Raw genomic sequence first — 16,552 nt, forward strand, 5'->3', positions numbered from 1 at the left:
ATTATTACCAATCAAAGTTATTAATGAAACATGCCCTCACCTTCCTTATCTCTTCGTAAGTCAATATTTAATAAAAACGTATTTATGATAAACATAATTGAATGGTACACGCAATCACCACATCTTTCTTTTCTTCCCACCCACCTCACTATTTGCATACCAGCCCACTGTCATTTGCAAAAGAAAAGTCCCTAATTATGCATGACAATAGCTATGGCACACATGAGTGGACGCAGCAAGTGTGATGTCACAAGCTAGTGTGCAGTGCAGTCTTTGCTGTGTGTGTGTGTTTGTGTGTGCAGTACAGCATGGTACCTGTGTGTGCATAAGAGCTGTATTATGTGGAGACGGCATAGCCTGGCACCGGATTTCAATAGTGGTTTGTCTTTTTTCCCCTCAAAGGCTTTTTGATGTTGCTGTACAGCGTTGCATTGAGTTTCTGGTGTCAAAAGACGGACTGCTTCGAATTGAGTACGACCAGTCAACCAACTGTCGCTTTATAGCAAACATCAGTATCGGATCATGTGGTTAAGACTTATATTATAAACGGAATACACCAGCATGATCATTGTAGCAGTGAAATTACTGGCATAAGTTGTTACTATCAAAATGTTATTATCAGAGATGGAGGGGTCTACTGTGATGAAAAGATGGCATAGTCAAAACCAAGGAAGAAAACAGAAATCCAGCTATTCCTTTAAGCAAGAATGACATCAATTTTATATCACAGTAAGTATGCATGCCATTTATATTTTCTCAAAATATTGTTGCTCATATACACATGTAACACAATTTAAAATATATATTTACTTTTGTGGAAATACAGGTGAAGGCCTTCATGTACATGTCCGTAGGCCACCCAATCTCATATTTCAAATGACAGATTTTATTTTCAAAACTATCTACAATATTTCTCACCAGGGAAATGCATGTGCATGCTGAATAAATGTGTTCTAATTTCATTATTTCATGAATTGAAATTCAAGTGAGGACAACACATTAATTTTGCTCATGAAGTTTTTGCCATTAAACATTTCATTAAACACTGTGGATAAAAGAGGAAATGACATTCCATTTTAAATCATCATAACTTATATAGAATATTGAGTCAAATTTAAAATATAGTCTAGTATTGCACAATTGAAATCAACATTTCACACCAGAGGGTACATATGTACAAGAACACACATTAACCTCAAAAAGTCCAAATTTATTTCAATTAGAAATACAATTTGACTGTAGAAAAAGTGATAACCTGTACTCAGTGTAGGAGAAATATAGGGAGAATATTTTAGGAAATATGAGGTAAGAACTAGCATCCAGGCAGGATGCTATTGAAAAGAAACGCTTAATCATGATAATTTTAGGAAATGATGTGACTAAAACAGATAAGGAGATTTTGAATGTTGGATACTACAAATCAAATTTCAAGGAAAGAAAATACAAAAGCCCACAAATACAAAATTGGTTGACAATAGTTCTGATTGAGAATTACTTATCTGACTATGACACAATATCAGGCAATAGCAACTAAAAAAAGATACTTTTTTTATTTATGATACATGTACAGTGCATTTACATGTACTTGAAAAAAAAAATACAATTGATTTGAACAGTTTGGGTAAATATCTGAACAAGTGTGTCAAAAAAATCAGTCAAAAAGATCCTACTTGACACTGACAGTGCACTGGCAAAAAGGACATCCAAGATAATTGCTTGATAGCTTGAATTCAACACTGATTGCTTTTACAGCTTTTTGCAAAATTTTCTACCTGACTTTCATGTACATGCTATTGTAGGCTGCTTGTTCTTCTGTCAAAATCGCTCAAACTACATGTAGTAATATTGAAACACTGACAAGAAGTTATTTAAGTCAAAATATACATGCATACTTTCTGAAGCACATGACATGTCATCATTTTATAACTTTAATCAGTTTATTTCTTTTTCAGTCAGATTCAGTATGATAACACAAATTGGAATTAGAAAAAGCATATCAACTACCAATGTTTAAATCAGTTTCCAAATTATGAAAAAAAATAGAATTAAACACAAGAAAAAATGTCAGACAAACATGTACTCGGCGAATTAGAATAAATGTATTTGCCAAAGCAAAAATAGAGATGGATGAATTGGTCAAACAAACCATAAATAACTGCAACTCATGATATTTGTTCAAGAATACCATCTGACCTTTAAATAAATATGAAAATTAATGGCACTACAAAAACCTACAAAATTTGAATCCTTTAATGCAAACAATGAACCCCTCTAAAATAATACTTGAATAATACTGTATACAGGGGCTAAAGAACGATTTTTAGGGGGAGCATAAAATCACAATGAGATGGTAATTTTCATGTTTTTTGGTACAATTTTTAAAACTGAAAAAGTGGGGGAGGAGGCTCAAACCCCTCCCCCTTCATGGTTCCACAGCCCCTGTGAAACTTCAGTGATAATTTTTATCAATAGTCTTAAAGGGATGGTCCAGGCTGAAAATATTTATATCTTAATACATAGAGTAGAATTCACTGAGCAAAATACCCAAAATTTCATCAAAATCAGTTATTGAAGTTTAAAGTTTAGCAATATTTTGTGAAAACAGCCGTCATGAATATTCATTAAGTGGGCTGATGTCACATCTCCACTTTCTGTTTTCTTATGTTATTACAAAAAATCATAATTTTTTGTATCATTTCATACTTGTGTGAATAATGTCTCCCTTATAATGAAATAAGTTGTAGCAATAAATATCTAATGCACTAATTCAGTTGTCAATCCAATTTTTCTAGTTCTTGGAGGAAAAAAAATTGAATAAACCTAATTTCATACAATAAAATACAAAAGAACAAGTGGGGATGTAACATCATCAGCCCACCAAATGAATATTCATGACAACAGTTTTCACAAAATATTGCTAAACTTTAAAATTCAATTACTTTGTTATTTGTTATCCAATTATGATGAAATTTTCGGCATTTTGGTCAGTGAATTCTACTCTATTTAATAAGCTACAAATACTTTCAGCCCGGACCATCCCTTTAAATTTCTAAATTACAACATTAATGAGTACAGCATATATATGGTCAATATGGTCAATTCAAGTATGCCTGTGGGATCATTATAAAAAGACAAACTTATGTAAGACTGAATATGATACAATATCAGGGTTCATGAGGACAAAAGTTACTTTCACACTAAGTTAAGACCATTAGTTGAAATTCAATTACAAATGCAACCAAAACTATGACGTCTGATGTACATGCACATTGTAAAACATTCAAGTGATTTTTCTTTTTCCTATTTCTCTTTACAGAGAGCAGCAAGGCAAATAATAGAAAGGAAATTAGTTCTTGAGTGGACATCGCAATGCTGAAACTCCAAAGATGGCCGTGGTATTTACGCTAGTTATTCTGAAGGGCATCATGCTCCTGGTCGTGTTCCATGCATATCTTACCCATGGTAAATCTCTCAATGGGTTGTTGGAGAGGAGAGAGGAATGTCCAATGTCATGTACATGTTACAACCGCACAGTCCATTGCAGCTCCATGAACCTAAGGAAAGTGCCTTTCAACATTCCCCCAAGAACAAACGCGCTGTATCTGAACGATAACGCCATCGACAAGTTAGATTTCGGGCTTTTATCAAGACTCAGTAGGTTGGAGGAGTTGCATCTGCAAAGTAATAAACTTGAGGGAATCAAAGAGAAAGATATTGAATTCCTTCCTCAGTTAAGACATGTCGATCTGAGAGATAATCCTTTAGTGTGTGATTGCAGCCTTGCTCAGGTGATGGGAAGGACGTTAGATGATACAAAAAAATTCAATATGATATTGGGGGATACGAAATGTGTTGCACCTATGCAAAATGAGAAGAGACAAGCAAGTGATGTACTGAGAAGACTTGACTGCAGACATCGCAGTAGGAGAGGGGAAATGCAATGTCATCCAAGGTACTGTCTCAACGGTGGTACGTGCATCGAAGGCTACGAAGGGCCATTTTGTGAATGCCCAGATTCTTTTGTGGGTCAATACTGTGAGAGACCAAATTCAGATGTTGTGCGCATCTTTCTAGATGACATCACTGCTAACAGTGTGAAGGTATCATGGAGGCCACCACATCATGTTGATGTAGAGAAGTACTTTGTGACTTTCCGTGAACAGAGCCCTGCAGCCGATCCAAAACACTTTTGGACGCGAGAAGATTATTATATCTTCGTAAGACTAATTCCAGGGTCATTTTACCAAGTGTGTATTATAGGATATTTAAGTGAAGATGATACTCTAGATGAATGTTGCAAGGAATTTGCCACACAACCTCATCCCAGTCGTCCCGAACCTGGATACCCAGACCATCCAGACCATCCTGACCCTCACTTCCCAACTACTGAATCTAGAGACAGGGAAGATGTCATTCACAAAGCAGCTGTTATTCTAGGATCTATCATAGGTGTCTGTGCCTTTTTCATCATCTGCCTGACTCTGGTTTACAAATTCCGTACCCTGAGCAACACCAGGAACTTGGATGGAAGATCTCCTTCTCCTCCGATTGATGCCGAAGCCGAGGCAGAAACAGAGATCTCACAAGCTCCAGGCAGTGAGAACGATGCTGGCCGTGATGTCTTTGTGGTTTCCGTTCCAACTCCAGAACAACCATCAGCTCCACCTGAAAACGAAGTACTTGAAACAGATACTGCAATGCCAGATCCTATCCCAATAAACAGGGTCCTACATGCCCTACAGCCACCGAGTTCGCGAGGGCAGCAGGAGGCACCCTCACAAAACACTGTAGTACTATACCGTCCTGAAAACAGAAACACGGTAGAGGACCTGTCACGGGACAACCCCTCAGGAACAGCACCCTTCTTTATTGTGGCAGACGGCAACCACTACCCTCTCGATCCAGCTCTTTCACAGGTTTTATGCAGTGCAATGTCCAGAAGCAACATTCCTAGACAACCCCTTCCCAATGAACCACCACCACCCTACTCAGAGAGAGCAGAAGATACCCAACTAACCCAAGTCTCAATCAGAAACAGAACAGAGTCTGATCATTTGTCTAATGTTACATGTGAAAGAAACCTTGATGCATCATTGGTAGACACTCTAGAAGAAGACAAATAATTTTACTATTACCTCATCTTGTCTATAAGTAGAGTAAACTATTAAAGAGAGTAGCAACCCTTGCCTCTTTTGGGATATTAAACTTTGTCTATGTACATGTAGCTGTTATTGTTTATAAAAATAGTTTATGCAAGAATAATCAGGAATGAAATAAACAGAGAATCATTTTAACTGCTCTGTAAAAATACATATTTTTCAGCAAGAGTGTGACTTGTGTTCAGTTAAAAAAAAAAATGGAACTCTTGCCTTGCTGGCAAAGGGTCAGTAGGACGTGCATGCGCAATGATTTTCCATTCCTGTGCGAATTGCGCAAGGGCTATAGCTTGAGTGCACACTGTCTGACCAACAAAAATAGGAATGGGAATTTTGTTGCCAGCAACAAACTTGTATTTCTTTTCTAAGACATCTCAGCTCGACTTAAAATTTTTGATATTTCATTACAACAGATGTTATTAATCACTCACAAATTCAATAGTAAAAGAGATATGACAAAGTTATATGATCAGAACTTGGAGAACACAAAGGGCATATTTCTCTTGATGTTTCATTGGGATTTAGCAAATAAATGTAGCAAAAAAAAGGCCCCATTTCATAAGAACTTACAATTTATAGTAACATTGCTATTATCGTAACTACATGTAAATGCACCATGAAAACATTGATTTTATTTGTTTTTTTAAGCCCTGTTACCATGGTTGTTACCATAATGGCATTTACATGATGTAAGTTATCTATGAAACATACCCTTTATAAAGTTTTGGGTTTACTAATTCCTTATAAAAAGGAAATAACGCTTTTTTTAGTTTACTTCATAATACAATTGATTTACTATAAATAAATTCCAAAATATACATTTTGTTAAAATTACATACTGTGAAACTAGAATTAGCTTTTAAAACAAAACATTCCACATAGAGAAAATTTGCCTTAAAAGTTACTTTAAAAAAGGTACTGAAGCAAGCATGTTATTTTTCAGTGAAGTATCAATTGCCTTAAATTCAAATATCTCGTTGAATGTAGAATAACTTATGCAATTTTCAAAGATATATGTCTACTTTGTTGGAATATGTAATGTGTATGTATTCAACTAAGACGTTAGTTAAAATGGGGAAACAAACATGAGAAGAGGGGGGGGGGGGGGTTAAAGAGCCGGCAAGCAAGAGGGGAAAGGGGGGGGTCCTCCATTTTGTGATATTTCATAAGAAGAGTAACCACATACTTCATGCATATAACTATGGTAAAGCCCTGGGTTAAAAACTACAGGATTTTTTCACAAACAAGTGATATGAGAAGAAATTGACATGATTTAGAAGAAATTATCTGTCTCAACTTCGGTATGCAAAAAACTTTGGAGTGTAAAATTGACTTCGGACAACTATTTTTCTTAAATCTTTACATTGATGTGCTTGCCATTGGAAAGACAGTGAAAACAGAAAAAAGCAAAAAGTTAGTCTGGCCATCGATGGGCTAAGACCTCTCTAAGCCCAACTGATAAAATTGGAATAAGCAACAATTTTCCAATGTAAAATGCCCTTTAATAAAAGGTAAAATATATATATCGAAACATTGTTGTTATAACAGTTCATGTAGCTGACATGTAGAGTGAATGTCAATGCAATTTATAACAGAAATCAGAGTAATGTCATGACCACTTAAAAACCTGAATATGTGAAAGCTAGTTTAATTGCAGAACTTGATTTCAACATTCATCATTCTTTTTAAAAAACTACAGAGAGTTGATATTTTTGCATTGAATTTCTAAAATGTAATAGATGGGATAATAATACATTTTGAATAACTTGTTTTGTAAAAACTTTTCACACTTGGTTTGTTTGATTATTGAATGTAGAAACAAAAATCAGGGTCTAGCTATTCTTGAAAGAAAATTCATTCATGTACTGCTTAATGCCAAAGTTTATTACAAATTGATGTGACTTCATATGTAAAAGCGATGTACTGTATTTCTGTTGTCTAACATGTACTTAATGTACTAAAATGAAAAAATTGACTTAGCTTAAAATAATAAAGCTATTTATATTCTGTGAGATTTATGTATTTTGCTTCAAAAGGATTATGGGTTGTGTTGATTGATATGTTAAATTAAAAGAAACAAATCGAGTGGAATATTTGAGTTGTGTTTTTCATTAGAATGTAGTAAAATAAAGTGTTACAGAATTCCATGTAAACCCAGGAGAAGTTGGATTATTTGGTCATACAGAGAGACTGATTTAATTGAATCTCACTTAAAATTAATCTCAAGCTCAAATTAAATATAATCAGTTATTCTTTAAAATCTGACATTTCTGGTCCCAGCACAGAACATTCTGTAGGATATTCAAACCTGATATTCTGCAAAGTTATAGAAATTTTGGTGATTGTAAATCTTCTTGGATATTACAAAAATAAACATTTTGCAAGATGCGAATGTAAAAAAAGTGGCAAAGCTCAACATTCCCGTTTCATGCAGCAAAATTGCACAAAAAAAACGTGCACCATGCGAGTTGTTTTTCACTCGAAGTAGTTTGAAAGTACCTATGAAAGAAAATCAGCTCCCGCCACAATTTGCGAAGCTCCTGAACCTTAACCGAACTTTTGGCAAGTTTCATACTAATTTCAACAGATCCATATCATTTATAGGGTAGAGTACCCCTTTAACTTTGACCAGCAAAAAATATGAGATTCAAGAGAGGAGGGAGAGAGTGAGAGACAGAGAATGTAAAATGGAGGAAAAAATAACTACATCACCAAAATACTTGTGCTAATGAGATGCTGTGAAGTATTATGAGCTCTACATTCACAGATTTATTATTTCTAAGAATAGACAGCTTGTAGCTGGTTAACAAAGAAATTCAATTTGTCTTGGTTGCATTTGAGATATAAATGTATTTTAATATAAGTACATAATGGCCTAAAAATATCGGAGGGCAGACTTTTACTGTTTGTAGAGCCCATTTGTACGTCACATCATCTCTTGTGAACAATGAAGTGATAATGAAAAAAGAACTTATTTCAGGCTTTGAGTGCTCAATACATTCAACATACATTTCATAACTTTTATCAATATCATTATTTTCTTTTCTTCTTTTAATCAAACTTTCACTAAAGCACTTCAAATATATTCCGATACTTTGTAAATAATAAGTCTTTTGAGTTTCCTTCTCCTTCAAGACTTTCTTTAGCAACTGAAGGTGGATTTGAAAGCACACAGACTATTTAAAAACATGCGTGCTGCACAGATATTACCTTACACTCACTCCTCAAGAAGAAAGAAATATTCTCCACACTGCATAATGCTTGAATATCTTAAGGGCCGTAATGGAGTTATTTCCTTTCACCGCTGGTTTTGATACCAGGGTCCCATATTGATAGCAATGGCTGACAGTGATAGCGGCAGGAAATGGAGCAAGGATCTAGGCTTCCCTGGTTACGTTCCTAACATGGTACGACCTGGTACAGACCAACATCAGTCTCCTTCAACATACAGGATTGATTAATATGAGGCATGTTCACATTCAAACTTAATCACAATCTCTTACCCACCAAAGACATGTACAGACCAACATCAGTCTCCTTCCACATACAGGATTGATTAATATGAGGCATGTTCACATTTAAACTTAAACAGAATCTCTTATCACCAGACACATGTACAGTGTACTGACCTAGTCATTCTCCTTCCACACGCAGGATTGATTAATTTGAGGCATGTTCACATCCAGACTTTGTCACAATCTTTAGACTTTATCACAATCTTTTACCCACCAATGTACAGACCTATGTCCGGTCTCCATCAACATACAGGATTGACTAATGTGAGGGATGTTCACATTAAAAGTTAATCAAAACCTGGTACATGTAGGTATAACAAAACATGAAGTGAGCAACATCCATTTGGTTTGATATGTGGCATATTCATATCAAAACTAAATCATATCTTAAGTGTACACAGTACATGCAATATTGATTATGAAAATGCAATGTGATCAGGTACCCATATTACAAAAAGTTGAATGGATTATCAAACTCGAAATGCAATTGATCTAGATTTGTTTAGTGAAGTTTTAGATCAATCACAATTTGAGTTTGATTTTGAATCTATTGCAACTCTATTGTAAGATGGGTCCAGGTATATCAACATTGACCTACTTTAAAAATCTTGACTTGATTTTCGCTAGTAGACCTGCCAACCTCTGGGAATAAAAAATTGTATTTTATGATAAATACACCCCTGTATTCCCCCCCATAATGTATTTCATAATAAAAAGCACACTGCTATGCAGAGAGCAGGCCTGCCAACATTAATAGAAAAAAAGGAGTCCCAATCGCGGCATGCGCTCTCGACGCGGCGCTCAAGCTGCAGGCAAGCTAAAATGCGCACTGCTCTTGCAGATGAAAATAAAATAATTGAAACATGTGTATACTTCACCCTGGTTTTAACAAAAGAATGAAAAAAAGTTAAGTTACCTGAAATAACATTCATACAATAAGTTAACCATATTTGTGTAAGTTCTATGAAAAAGAGACATATAGAGATGATTTTTTTTCTCAATAAATAACGATCATGATTTTTTTCTTCTTTAAATCGCATTTTTTTAAAGGAAAAATGTACTGTCGTATTTTGGTTGCAAAAACGTACTAGTTGGCAGCTCTGCACTAGCTCCATGTATGTTTAATTTTCAATATATGTTTTTTCCCTGATCTAGTATTTATAAAATTCAATATTAAAGAAAAGTGACACACATTTCAATATACTGTATATCTCTCTCTTTGTTAAAGGGATGCTCCAGGCTGAAGATATTTATTTAGAATAAAAAGAGCAAAATTCACAAAGCAAAATGCTGAAAATTCATTACATGCACTTCATTGCATGCACTGCAAGTCCTGTTTCAAAATAAATTCAATTGCAAATATACAGTTCACGCTCTTTGATACCCTATTCATAAGTAAACTGACACTGGACTGATTACAGATCCAAACAGCATATATGTGTTTGATAATCTAGATTCTCACTTTCTATACAGTCAGAGTACATTTGAAGGGGTACTCAGAAACTTTGTTGCTATTATGCTAAAACATTAGGAACTTTGAAGTTGCTTTCAGATATTTATACATGTACACTGTACAAGGCCCATGTTTATTAAAACACAGGTTTGTTGTTGACAAGAAATGCAGAAATTCAAAGACAAATTTGTTCTTAAAAAAAACCAATGAATTGGCACCATTTTGATAGCTTGCAACAGACAATTTGTTGAATTTGGCATCAATAAATTTTCATAAGACAGGAACCTGTTCAATAATTTTCAACAATAATAAAAGTAGAAACATGTTATTGGTATTGCGCAGTGCATTTCTTACTTTTTCATCACGACTTTGGACAACAAACACGCTAGGGCAGTGCAGCTTTAATCATCAAATATACAAATATTGTTCACTTCATTACAGGAAAGAAATACATGTATATTGGTGCTATATTAAGAAGGAAATCAAAAGGCAATTCATATAGATATTCCAATACTGTGAACTGATATATTGCAGGTTGATTTATGGATGAATAATTATCCCACACAATGCCATGGTACTGACTGATGTCTAGTTACTGAATATACACTTGCAGTGTTCCCTTTCACACTAAGCAGGACTCATGACATTTGAGAAACCATATATTACATGTAACTGTGATGATCAAATATTGATTTCATAAAAATCAGATGAAAATAAGAATGTTATCATTATGGCATTTGAATGGTTTGCCTGCATGTACATGTACATACTTGCCAATCATCCCGATTTTGGCGGAATCATCCCGATTTTTTATTGCCAATTCCGCATTACGAATATCAACCCCGTAATTCCGATTTTCATTAATTTTTACATTGGTAATATTGAAAAAACGGCTGGAGCGAAGATTAGATCAATCTGAAGCTTGCGGACAACTGGATATTGCGATATCCCAAGTAGCATTATTTTTCCACTAAACTGAACACACCCTTGTACGTATTTTTTCACTTTGCCTATGTCACATGGCGCGCACATTGCAGAAGCGCGTGCAAACACAGCTAGAGCGACAACACGTGCTAATACACGACGTCGCGAGCACGAGTACATCTCGCTGCTAATGTACCCAGGCTAGGGAGCTCCGGCGGTTTGCTGGAGCTCCCTGGGTTACCGCGCTGCAAGTGCATAATACGTATGTGCAAACGTAAGATCCAGCTCAACGATCTTCGGACTAATGGCCAAAGGATATAGTTTTTCTGTGGAATTTAAAGCCAAAATTACAAATTTAGTGTGTGGAAACTGGATACCGTCGCCGATGCATCGTTTGGATTGTGAATGTAACTGTGATTCCAATCGTTATACAGACAGTGCATGAGTGCAGTGGGCAGTACAACACAGTGATAGTGAGTACCGGTACCTAGCCCAGAGAGTCTGGCCCGCTTCGAGGGTCGGAGCTCCCTGGGTTAGTGAGTACCGTACCGGTGCATTTGCAATTGCATAATTTAAGTTCATGTGTAAGTTACATGTGCATTTAGACAGCTACTGTTAGTCTGTTTTCGTCAAAATGAGCAAACCCAAAATTATTTAGAAATACAAGAAGGAGTATTCTGAGAAATATCCAGTTATTATTGTAATGGAAATACATGTTTTTGAAGTCTAAAAAATTGGTACAATTTCATGAAATGAATCCTGTTAATTTTCATGTTTCATTACACTGGGACAAAATTAAGATTTTTTTTTCCTTTGTGGACAGGTAAAAGGCACTTCAAAAGTGAAGGAAAACCCAATTCACATTCTAAAATTCCAAAAATTTCTAACCGTGGCAGGGGGTACCCCCACACCCTTCCTACGCAAAATGTCACACGCTCGTTACTCTGCATGAAAAATGGATTCCTCTTTTTTTTTTCTAAAGTTGGCAAGTATGCATGTACATCTATTCATTTTTACAAAATGCTGATATGCACATCCTGAGCAGTACTCAAATTAGTGAGCTGACAATGTTACACAATCATCGCTTCTTTTGAATAATATTACCGGTACATTAAATATTTCATTTTCGGTGTAAATTTGACATTAAAAAAGCTCTTTGCTAAATTGCAATTATTATGTTCATTTCAAATGTTTCATGGTGGTGGATCAAAGTTTTTCATTATTGGAGGAAAAAAGTTAATACTCAGCATAAATAAATGAATGATAATGCCCAGTACAGATTTACCAGTACTAACATTGTACTCATTGCTAAATAAGATTGCATTAATATGTCAACACTTTTTTTCATTTTTAATACTGATTTTATAAAAAGAAAAAAAAAACAAATTTTCCATAACATCTTCAATGTCACGTCATGCTGTAGTACTCTGGTGTAAATTGTGTTAATTTGGTTTTATTATTTTGACAACCAGTATTCAGCACAGTTCATATCAATGAATTATGCAATGCATGGAAAAGTTCATTAAAGTCCTGAGCTACCAACCATTCGTCAGTGGAAATGTCACGCTATATTCCATTTTGCAAATAAAATAATCTTATCTTTAACCTTGACAGCCCTTTAACCTGATAACATAACCCACTTAAAGATGGATCACAAAGAAAAATATGACTCACAAGATAAAATTGGTTTATCTATTAATAGATATACAAATACTTCTAATAAGTATAGGTTGAATTATTCAAAAAGTTTGATTAAAAGTTTGAACTTTAGTTTCATCGCCTCATATGCTTGGAGGTTCAAGAATAGTTAATGTCTCCTCTTTCATCATTGCATCTTACTGTACATGTAGTTTCAATCTAAAAAACAACAACAAGCGAACAAACAAAATCAGAGTAACCCCGATGGGTTACCTATTGAATCACTCTACGCACACGCAACCATGTACTTGGCTTGTGGTCATTAGTTTTATTTCAAATGTATTAAGTAATTATAATGCAAATGTTTTTTCAAATATAAGTACAAACCCTAAGCTGGGCTGTAACTGAGTCTTTCTTAATCCAGGAGGGTGTTTCATAAAGCTGATCATAGGATACAAATGACTTTAAGCACGACTGGTGACCCCTTCTTGTGCTAGATGATACATCCCTATGTCATTCATTTAGGATGCAAGAACATGTTCCAGTCGTTCATAAAGTTGCGCATAACTTTAGGAGCAGCTTTATGAAACACCCACCAGGATATTTTTCTTTTGAGAAGCCTGTCACTAATGCCCCATTCTCAAAATTTCTATAAATTTGCTAAAAATGTAAAAACATGAGGACTTGACATTCATTCTTTTCTACTGGTTTCTGGCATCAAATCTCATGCCAAAATGACTTCATTCTGGTATATTCAGCAGGTGCTTTCATGGCTCAAAGATAATCCACATTTGACCTTTGTGATGTTGTTGTTCATGTACACGTATTTGAACAGATAATCATTTGAATATCGCAACTGGTGTACACAAAATGGCATACAGGAATGACGTTACTGTTGTATTCATACATGTACAGGAATCTTGCCATGTTAATATTTGCAATTCCCAAGAGATTTTGAATGTCAGACTGATGGAGAGGTATACCTTACCTTTTTCAACTGTACATGCATATATACAACAATTACCTCAAAGGTTTCTAAGAAATGCAAGTCATTTAACAGCTTTCTTTTAAAAAAGCAACAAATAATCAAGCTCCAATGTATGCCATGCTTTAATGCACCAAGCAGACAGAGGAGTAGAGTGACCAGTGCAGCAAGAGAGATGGGGTAGACCAAGGCTATGCTTACCATAACAAAAAGTTGATTTGAATAAAAAGAGAAAAATCCAACAAGCATAACACTGGAAATGTCATCAAAATCGGATGTAAAATAAGAAAGTTATGACATTTTAAAGTTTCGCTTTAATTTCACAAAACAGTTATATGCGCATCCTGGTGAGTATGCAAATGAGGAGACTGATGACGTCATCCACTCACTATTTCTTTTGGTATTTTATTGTATTCTAAATTTCTCCTGTTTGTCAAGTGAAACAATGATTTATTCCCCCTGAACATGTGGAATAAGCATTGTTCAATACTATATGGTGCAGTCAAGTCGGTCCTTATTGTCAAATCTGTAAAAAATCCAATATCATATTATTCAAACAATAAAAAACAAAAGAAATAGTGAGTGAGGGACATCATCGACTGTCTCATTTGCATGTCACTGAGTTGTGCATATCAATGTTTTGTGAAAAATAAACGAAACTTTAAAATGTCGTAACTTTCTCATTTTACATCCGATTTCGATGAAATTTCCAGTGTTATGCTAGTTTGATTTTTCTCTATTTATTCTAATCAACATTTTTCTGGGATGGACTTGACCTTTAATAGGTGGGACAAATTGTGACATGCATTTTCTACCATGGATATCTAAATGACTGCCAAGTCTGAGACAATTCTTGTGTGCAGTCTTTGCAATTATGATTATTTAGATGGAACGGTAAATTTGATTTTGAATCTTGGACAAAAACAATTGGGTGCCTGGGAAAAGGAAAATTGCCACCGATTACCAAAACTCAATACTGCGAATAAGCACAATAAAGAACAGAATTTATAGGGTTCATCCCCCCAAAATGAATTAGTGGAGTTGACCATAAATGAGCTGAATTACAGCGTTAAGTGTTGAATGAAAGATAACCTACTTACCTAATTTGTGTTTGTACAAGTGCACATTTTGTGAAGATAGGTTATTTCTTTTAATCTGAGTTTTAGGAAAATCAAATGCTCTTATTTACTCAATGACCAATCAAGGATAAATGTTTTTATTAACAGAACTTTACAGCAGTGATAATGTTAAAGGCCCATCATTCACTGAAAGGCACTAGACCACATACATCTGTTGCTTCACGGGTATATCATCAATGCATAGATCTCTTGCAAAACAGTAGGCCCTTTTATATTTGCAGCATGTCTATGCTTCATACATATGTATTTACTATTCTCATTATCAAATATTCACAATGAACATATCAGGTATGATTATCAATTTTTTTCCCAAGAGCTTTTTTACATTCTTCATGACTAAAAATATTTTCTCTCCTAGATGCATGCATAAAATAATGTGTCTTTTGATTTAAATGGCATCAACAAGTCTTTCAAATTTTCTGAGAAAACAAAATCTCATAGCATTTTGTAACTCATATCATAACGAGCTGCTTACGGATGACATGACAAGTAAAAAAAAATGCAATGCTGTTATTTCATGAAGTACATGTATTTTTGCCGAGCCTAATGAATAAAGATACCTATTTTAAAGCTTTTATTATTAAGACCCCACATGACTTCAGGATAAAATCCCCCTTAATGTTCAGATAAAGGGGCTGAGTTTCTGAATGGGATTTGAATAATGAATCTTAATAACCATAGTCTGATGTTGCATCAACTTAACCAACTTACCACACACAGCCATCAACAATGATCTATACCATTCATGAACACCTTTCATTTACCCATCAAAGAATTAGTACTTAAAAAAAAAAAAGAACAAGACTCTAGAACTTCTTATACCCCTTTCATAAACCCATCCTCCAATTATCCGCCTAAGAGTAATGTGGATAATTCAATAAAAATTGCATTCACAAACTCCGAAAATAATCCGCACTATATTTTTTTACGAGCGCCCGTCATTAAAAAGGCGGATAATTGTCATGTCAACTGCACACGCCCCCTCCGATGGGGTTGCGTTGGAAAAGGGTGACCTTGTGACCGCACCATGGCAATTATCCGCATTACTTTGGAAATGCATTCATAAAGTCAAAATCTGGTCCCGATTGGCTAGTCCTGATGCTGCTATTATGCGGATAATTGCAGCATCGAAATAATGCGGATAACTCTGGTCCTGCTCCGATTTTACGACCAAATTATGCGGATATTATCAGCATAATTTGGTTTATGAAAGGGGTATCAGAATCAAGATCATAAAAAAAAGAATAGGAAAGCTATTGAAAACTGAGAATTTTCTGAAGGCTAAGTCTGAAGCTCACAGAAACGCCCAGACAATAGGCTATCTAGTGAAAATACAAGAATTTCCAAGAAAAAAAAAAAGAGGGAAAGCATGAAATATGTGCATATGTACTATCTTAAACAGAAAAAAATTCTATAGAGCATGTTTGAAATGCCTCACAAAATCCATCTAATGATATGTTGATAAATTGTCATATTTGAGAAAAAATGCACGTTGATAATCACATATTAATTCTTTGCTTGCCATTTCCAAGTCCTTTGCACTATTTAAATTGGTGTTTTTTTTATTGTCCGATAGACAAGCCCCTGATCATGATCCTATCAGTATCTTGGAAGACAGTCAGAAAAAAGTGATGAATTGTTTAAGAAGTAAACTTTTGAGGTGCAGTCCTCAGGACAAAAGCTTTATGACACGTTATCTCTCTCCTCTACAATTCAAAGTTGACTACCAGTATCTAATGCTT

At 34.9% G+C, this 16,552-nt stretch overlaps 2 protein-coding genes across 4 annotated transcripts in view; one reads left to right on the forward strand and one right to left on the reverse strand.

The window, feature by feature from the left end:
- Positions 1–16,552, reverse strand: part of LOC121412420 (putative oxidoreductase GLYR1) — a 55,010-nt gene that overhangs the window by 14,118 nt on the left and 24,340 nt on the right. The window lies entirely within an intron of this gene.
- Positions 160–6,452, forward strand: LOC121412442. Its single transcript, XM_041605256.1, has 2 exons — positions 160–729; positions 3,317–6,452. Exon 2 carries the CDS (start codon positions 3,387–3,389, stop codon positions 5,121–5,123), a length of 1,737 nt encoding a protein of 578 aa, XP_041461190.1. The 5' UTR covers positions 160–729; positions 3,317–3,386; the 3' UTR covers positions 5,124–6,452.

Source organism: Lytechinus variegatus, chromosome 1 (genome assembly GCF_018143015.1).
Source record: "Lytechinus variegatus isolate NC3 chromosome 1, Lvar_3.0, whole genome shotgun sequence".
Classification (NCBI taxonomy): domain Eukaryota; kingdom Metazoa; phylum Echinodermata; class Echinoidea; order Temnopleuroida; family Toxopneustidae; genus Lytechinus; species Lytechinus variegatus.

Bases quoted from the DNA above. Each gene is read 5' to 3' on its own strand.
- LOC121412442 (XM_041605256.1), top strand. From the start codon at position 3,387: ATGGCCGTGGTATTTACGCTAGTTATTCTGAAGGGCATCATGCTCCTG.